Raw genomic sequence first — 7,798 nt, forward strand, 5'->3', positions numbered from 1 at the left:
ATAAAATCCAGGAGGGGGTATGACCACAGGGGATGACTAGAACTAGGTTTAAAGAATCCTCTATATGGGGTAGTTTTTCTTCTTTGAGGGCTATCCATAGAGAGAGAGAGAGAGAGAGAGAGAGAGAGAGAGAGAGAGAGAGAGTTTAAGAGGGTCAATGATAAATCTGTCATTTTTATAAAATTCCTTTCGACCTCCAACTCATTTTGTTCATGGACAGTTTTGTGGTTTCCCCAACAGAAGAAGGGTGTTTTCTCCTTTGAGGTGCAAACCCCCCTTGGATTTAGGTTCCCCAATATGCCCACCCAGGCATGCACTTAGTTGTCTCCACCCACCAAGCCAGCTCATTCTTCTCTTCTTGCGGTTGAGATGACCACATCAAGACATCCCACATGAAATTATTAGCTCCCCTCTCTCTCCCCCTACTCACCTCCTTTAAAAACCCACTTTCCCTTTTCCTTCTTGCATTCTTTTTCTTCCTCCAATTCCTTCCTTGCTCTGTCTCATTATCTAGTGATCAAAATTGAGTCCATTGGTTATCCTTGGTCTCTTAGATTAGTATCACCAAAGAAAGAGAGACTCTGATACCTTCACAATTTCCTAGAGAGATACTTAGACCTATTCCCCCCATCATATTTCTTTCTTGGCATTTCCTGTCATAAAATCAGCAGTACCAATCTCATTTTGCCAGAAAACAAAGGCATCATTTCTTTTTGTTGCTCATTCCATCTTAATTAGTACCTTCTTTTCTTTAAGAGCAAAGAGAGAGAATGAGAGAAATCCTTCATGTCCAAGCAGGACAGTGTGGCAACCAAATTGGTGGCAAGTTCTGGGAGGTAGTGTGTGATGAGCATGGGATTGATCACAAGGGCTCATACGTTGGGGACTCTCAACTCCAACTCGAACGTGTGAATGTGTACTTCAATGAGGCTAGTGGTGGGAGGTACGTGCCCCGGGCCGTGTTAATGGATCTTGAACCCGGCACCATGGACGCCCTAAGGACTGGCTCACACGGCCAGCTTTTCCGGCCCGATAACTTTGTCTTCGGCCAAAACGGCGCCGGAAACAACTGGGCCAAGGGCCATTACACCGAAGGTGCCGAGCTGATCGATTTGGTTCTTGATGTTGTTCGCAAGGAGGCCGAGAATTGCGATTGTCTTCAAGGTACTACTATGTCCCTACACCATCTAATCTTATTCTAGCTAGAATGGCATAGTTATTTTTTAAGGTGCGTTCGGATGCCATTCAAATCCAACATTTCGGGGATTTTTGAATTGCTTTACTACTAGTTGGTATGCTGAAAATCCAAGAGGTAGGGGAATTTGGTTAGCACCAAATGTGGCGTTGGGTGCACACCAACTTTAGAACTTCTTGATTTTCGTTGTTCCTTCTAGCATATAAGGCATGATGATGCTTGAGAGAGAGAGAGAGAGAGAGAGAGAGAGAGAGAGAGAGAGGTGCAAAACGATGATTGATTGAACCTGAATCTGAATTATGAGCAGTAAGTCTGAACCCATAAAACAGATCCAATGAAGTAGATTTCGAATCAAGATCTTGATTTTAAATGGTACTCTGGATCCAGCAAAAATAGGACAAAAACATGGCATGTTACATTAGAAAGAACAAACAAATTGGATTTTATCCTGGTTTGGATGTAGATCTGAAAACATTATGTGGATTTGAACCAGAAAAGAGTCCGACCATATAAGTTTGATTCCGATCCAAAGCACAATTTGATATATTTTAAGATCCAATGTATCACATGAGGATTGAAGGTCTGACTGAATCTGAACCATTTGGAGAGAGAGAGAGAGAGAGAGAGAGAGAGAGAGAGAGAGAGAGAGAGAGAGAGAGAGAGAGAGAGAGAGAGAGAGAGATCCAAAAAAAATTATGGTATCCATGACTTGGCGTGTAAATTGTGTCTTTGTCATGTGCTGCTGCCCACCAAAATGGGGAGGCCAAGATTTCTTTGTGGGAGTGGACCATGACCCACAAAAATGTGATTGTTTACAGGTCAGTTTCCCTGAAATCTGTCTTCATCAAGTTTTATTCAAACCACACGAGTTTTGCTCATGTAATCATGGTTTATTTATTTTAAACTTTTATTGCCCTTACCTGGATCTGGGTGTAGACAGATCCAGATCTCTATATGGCCAGTACGCAAACAGCTTTCTAGTCCAAAATTGTTAAATGAGTTGGACATGCATACATGATGACACCAGGCCGGGTTAGAGTGGATCCTATTGTTATCATGCACCGTTGTCAGAGAGCCCAATTTCAAGCTAGGTAAAAGAAATTATGGAATAGATCATATAGATTGTGTTGTGGATATATGGCCCACATTTTTTCAGTTCAGCCTTTTTCCTCATGTAATTTCAAAATAATTTGGTTTGCCCAGTCTGTCAAATTTGATCTTTTTCATTATCATATGAAGTCAGCCCACAAGGGCTCCGTTCATCTGGCAGGGGCAACTTGTGAATGTCACCAAGATGACGGCACGTCACAAGTTCGAAACCCATGGGTAGTGTTCATTGCAGCAAGGTCGAAGCTGGGTGCACTCCCCAGTGGGCAGGGGGGGACCTCAAGGGGTTTAGCAACCCAAGGCCAGCCAATGTACAGTCAGTGATGGGGGCTTTCCCCCTTCAATTATCCAAAAAAAATGTCCTATATTGGTGTATAAAACTCACAATCATTCGGCTCAAAACATATAATATCTCCTTCAATGTAAGGAATCTATTTTTACATTTGGCATATCAATTTGTCCATGTTTTAGTGCCTAAAGCAAAATGAGTCTCTGTAGCAGTTTCGGATCACTCACAGGCATCCACCTGTTAAGCGCCAAAAATCATCAGATTGAAGGTTTCATTAACATTGTTTCATGTGTGGTGTTATCTCAGGTTTTCAAATCTGCCACTCCCTAGGGGGCGGCACCGGGTCAGGCATGGGGACATTACTGATATCCAAAATCCGTGAAGAGTACCCAGATAGGATGATGCTGACATTCTCTGTGTTCCCATCCCCTAAGGTGTCTGATACGGTGGTAGAGCCATACAATGCAACACTTTCTGTACACCAACTCGTGGAGAATGCAGACGAATGTATGGTGTTGGACAATGAAGCACTCTATGATATATGTTTTAGGACACTCAAGCTTACTAATCCTAGTTGTAAGTGTTTCTCTGTCCTACACTTTTTTTTTTTCATTTTTCCTGAGGACAATTTCTTCTCTCTCTCTTTTTTTTTTTTTTACGACGAAGGAAAACCCTTACGGAGAATTGGGTCACTTAATGAGCCCACCTCCCTTCAAGGTAAGATTGCAGGTTGAGGACACAACCAGCAAGCCCAATTTCTTCTGTCTTAGGCTACAAGCCCATATATGCAGATCATTTGGATGATATTCTTAATAATGGTCCAAACTGAATTCAGGATATATGTTTGCCACAATCGATTGAACCTACAATCCACCTAGCAAACCTCTTTTTTTTCTTTTGGTAAATCCAACCTTATAGATGCGATCTGCATGCTCTATTTAGTGGGGATAGACTTTTGGATCTCCAGAATCCAACGTATATACAGGTTTTTCTGGTGATTCACCAAAAAATAATCAACAGCCATAAATGCACCATTTTTCTACTTAAACTTAATTTTTTTATTTATCAAGAAACATGGTCTAAGGGTTGATTCTTACTAAATCAACGATGCTGAACACATCTATGAGGTTAGGTTGAGTCAAAATGACTTGCACCATGAGATTCCAACTAGATTGTCCGCATAATCTATTGTAGCAAATATATATATATCCATTCAAAGGGGGTCAAAGATTTGAAAGAAATGTCCATAGGGCATTTTTGTACCTCGAAACTTAACCGTGTTCATGAACTTCAATGTTTCTATTAATGTAAGAAACGGTGGAATTCAGGAACTTGGTCATGTTTCCTAAGATGCGCAAAACAGTTTAAACCTAACCATGTTCATGGACTTCAATAATTCTTTGTATTAACTTTTGATGCATCCAAACTAGTTGGCGACTTGAACCACCTGATCTCAACCACAATGAGTGGTGTTACATGCTGCCTTCGGTTCCCCGGTCAGCTCAACTCGGATCTCCGCAAGCTCGCGGTCAATCTCATCCCCTTCCCTCGTCTTCACTTCTTCATGGTCGGCTTTGCACCACTCACTGCTCGTAATTCACAACAATACCGGGCACTCACAATCCCTGAGCTCACCCAGCAAATGTGGGATGCCAAGAACATGATGTGTGCTGCAGACCCGCGACACGGCCGCTACCTAACGGCCTCGGCCATGTTCCGCGGCAAGATGAGCACCAAGGAAGTTGATGAACAAATGATGAATGTTCAAAACAAGAACTCTTCATACTTTGTGGAGTGGATCCCCAACAATGTCAAGTCTAGTGTTTGTGATATACCTCCTAATGGGCTGTCCATGTCGTCGACGTTTATGGGCAACTCGACATCAATCCAGGAGATGTTCCGGCGAGTCTCGGACCAATTCACAGTGATGTTCAGAAGAAAGGCCTTCTTGCATTGGTATACAGGGGAAGGTATGGATGAGATGGAGTTCACAGAGGCAGAGAGTAACATGAACGATCTTGTGTCAGAGTACCAGCAGTACCAAGAAACTGGAGTCACTGAAGGAGAAGAGGAATATGAAGAAGAAACTGCTGAGAACTAAGGAACAAGGCTTGCACCCAGTCACAAAGAGAGAGAGAGAGAGAGAGAGAGAGAGAGAGAGAGAGAGAGAGAGTTTACTGCTTTGCTTTTGTGCTTGTGCTTTGTATATTTTTATGGATGCTATAGGGTAGTTTAATTAAGTGCATTGTATTCATGTTTTGTGTAGAAAGTAATATCATAAAGCTGTTTGAGTTTCCGCAAAGGCTTCAGAGAGAGAGAGAGAGAGAGAGAGAGAGAGGCATCAATACCCATACCATGGAAGGTTCAAACTATTCAAACCACCTTCAAACATCATTTATGAAAATGCTTTTTTTTTGGCAATAAATGATCAAAAACCTAGGAAGCGGCTTTTGATCAAACTTTTATTGATGCCTTAACAGGATTTTTATAATATAAGACATTTCAAAAGTTGTAAGCCATTTATTTTTAGCATATTATAAAACCTTATTTACGCATAAAAAACTTTGATCCAAGAGTCGGTTCTATATCATCAGATTATAAAAAACAGAAAAACACTTTCAGAAATAATGTTTGAAGTTGGTGTGAATGGTTTGGACCTTCCGTGACTTTGATGAAATTTGACTTCTTTATTTTGATAGACTTTTTATTACGATGAGAGTAACCCTCGCCAAGAATTGGGTCACTTAATGGGCCTGCCCAATAAGGTAAACCCTGGTTGGGGTCACCTACACCCAAGCCCTTATAGAGCCCACCATTTAAAGGCACCCACACATCTGATGAGAGGGGCAGGTTATATGTTCCCTCCCCCCAACATGCACAGTACATGTTTGGGGTCCTTACACTACAAGAAAATAGGTGATTAGCGACAGAATTTAGCGACAAAATTATTTTGTCGCTAGTTAGCGACGGATTAATGAGAGAAACACATCCGTCGCTATAATTAATGAAATTTACAAAAATAGCGACGAAATATATCTCGTTGCAAAATCTGTTGCTAATTAGCGATGATTTTTGTGAGAGAATATTTTGTCGTAATAGACACACCATTTAGCGACGTCTTTTGCGACAAAAAATATTCCATCGCGATTTAGCGACGGAATTGACAACGAAATATATTCCGTCGTCATTTTCGTGTTTTGATTTACGGCGGCTTAGCGTCAGAATTAATCTGTCGCTAAGCCATCGCTAAATGTCGCATAACCCCTAATCCTAGCCCTCCTTTTCTTTTCTTCTTTCGCTGCTCCCGTTCCCTCCCGCCGGCCCCCACCGTCCACCGTTCGTCGGCTGCCGATCCCCGTCAGCCTTCCACCGCTGCCCGAAGACGCGCAGGTAATTTGCGTTTTCCGACAGAGGGTCGACCCTCTGCGGTTTCCGACAGGGGGTCGACCCCTTGCGGTTTCCAACAGGGGGTCCTTTTTTCCTATGAAACCCTGCCGCAAATTTACACCATTTATTTCCATTCATTTAAAATCACACCTCAACCTCAAGATTCAATGATTCTTGATGCATTGGATAGTTAATATCCAGGGCCAAATACTTTTCTTTTAAGGACAATTACATATTCAAGGTTATCTACCTTTGATTTATCAGTGAAAATGACAAACAAGAAGGGGAAAAGACAATTTATTCTTCTTAGGTTGGAACAAATTCAATCATTTTTCTATCTTTTATTTATGAGGGAAGACTTGAGACTTCTCCTGAATTGACTCTCTCCTCTGTGAGTGTTGGCCAAGCAAAACTACTTTTTGTACCTTCTACTAGGTGTACAACCACAACTCTTTCTTGCCATCAGGACCTCAACGTTATGTCTAATCTGCCCTAAACAAAGACTTAAGTTTTATTGCATTTCCCCATGACTTGAGATTGACTGATTATTCTCCAAGCTAATTGGGAGATAACTTGAGTGAAAATTAACTGGGTTAAGTGTCTGATATTCCTTGCCAAATTCTAATAAGTTGGAGGTAAACTTGTAATATTTTGTAGTTCTTGTTTATTTTGGCTATCTTTTTTTATGGCAACTTGCATCTTCATCATACTCCCAGTGTTACTTTATTTGGACTTCATTTATCTATTTGTGATATCTTTGAGTTTTACTTCGTTTGCACTTTTTCATTTGTTCTATTTGTGAAAACTTCAACTAAATTTGTTACAGGTTATCCAACTTAAGGTTAATGGTGTTGCCTTCAGGTTTATTCTTGATCCCATTGAAGTGAAAAAAACACTTAAGGTTAGTGCATTTGTGTCCAGTTGAATGAATGAGTAGATTTCATTTACATTTCCCATTGCAGGTTAGTATATATTATGCTTCATTTTCTTGTGTAAAGTAATTTGAATTTTGGACCACCTTCATTACTAGAAATGTGAGAGTGTGTGATTGTGAAATAAGCAATGGAACACTATCATAGCAAAACCAGAATAAGAGTAGGGAATCATCTGAGATTTCTTGCATGAGGCAAATGCAGCTAGTGTTTATGGAAGCTCTCATCCACATAAGAAACTGACATTGTTTTATGTATGTATCGCACCCATGTCAGACATGCTTGGACAATGACATTAACACGTGAATTCTTGTTATCTACTTCTCTTAAAGCCTAATAGTTGATCCTTTTTTTCCTGTGGTTCTTTACATTTATTTCTCTGCATTTGAATGTATTGCAATACTTGATGCAAATGATTTGAATGTATTGTAATATTTGATACGAATTATTTGAATGTATTGTATGACATTTGTTATTTGTTAGAATATGGTTCATGGAGGTTACAGTGGTCGTTCATCCAGTAGTAGCGAGGCCCAACCTTCATCTTCACAGGCTCCTGTGATAGGTATATCATTTAACTAATTGGATGCTGATTAGTTGAAATGTGCATTCTGAGAATTTCTAACGTATTTTTTTACAGATGATGGTTCGCCTGTACACAACCCACCGACACCAGTTGATTACACAAGTCAGGAACTAACACAGGATGTATGGTCTTCTCAGTCTGGCACAAGAAGACTCATTTGAATAGTGTATATCGATAATCGATCGTAAGTATTTCATTTTCAATTATTGCATATCTTATAAATATTTTATATTGATATTTACTGTGTACCAATTCATATACAGCACGAGGTTTGAGCCACAAGAAGTAGTACGAGAGATTAG

The 7,798-nt window shown here is 40.4% G+C and overlaps 1 protein-coding gene across 1 annotated transcript; it reads left to right on the plus strand.

Annotated features, from left to right (window-relative positions):
* Positions 1-346: 346 nt before the first annotated feature.
* LOC149813311 (tubulin beta-7 chain-like) lies at positions 347-4,887 on the plus strand. The gene is made up of 3 exons (XM_089991408.1): positions 347-1,164; positions 2,898-3,167; positions 4,022-4,887. The coding sequence occupies exons 1-3, from the start codon at positions 771-773 to the stop codon at positions 4,690-4,692; spliced, it is 1,335 nt and encodes a 444-aa protein (XP_089847534.1). The 5' UTR covers positions 347-770; the 3' UTR covers positions 4,693-4,887.
* The last annotated feature ends 2,911 nt before the right edge of the window (positions 4,888-7,798 follow it).

The sequence above is a fragment of the Nuphar pumila genome, chromosome 16 (assembly GCF_984573655.1).
Source record: "Nuphar pumila chromosome 16, dmNupPumi1.hap1.1, whole genome shotgun sequence".
In the NCBI taxonomy this organism is placed as follows: domain Eukaryota; kingdom Viridiplantae; phylum Streptophyta; class Magnoliopsida; order Nymphaeales; family Nymphaeaceae; genus Nuphar; species Nuphar pumila.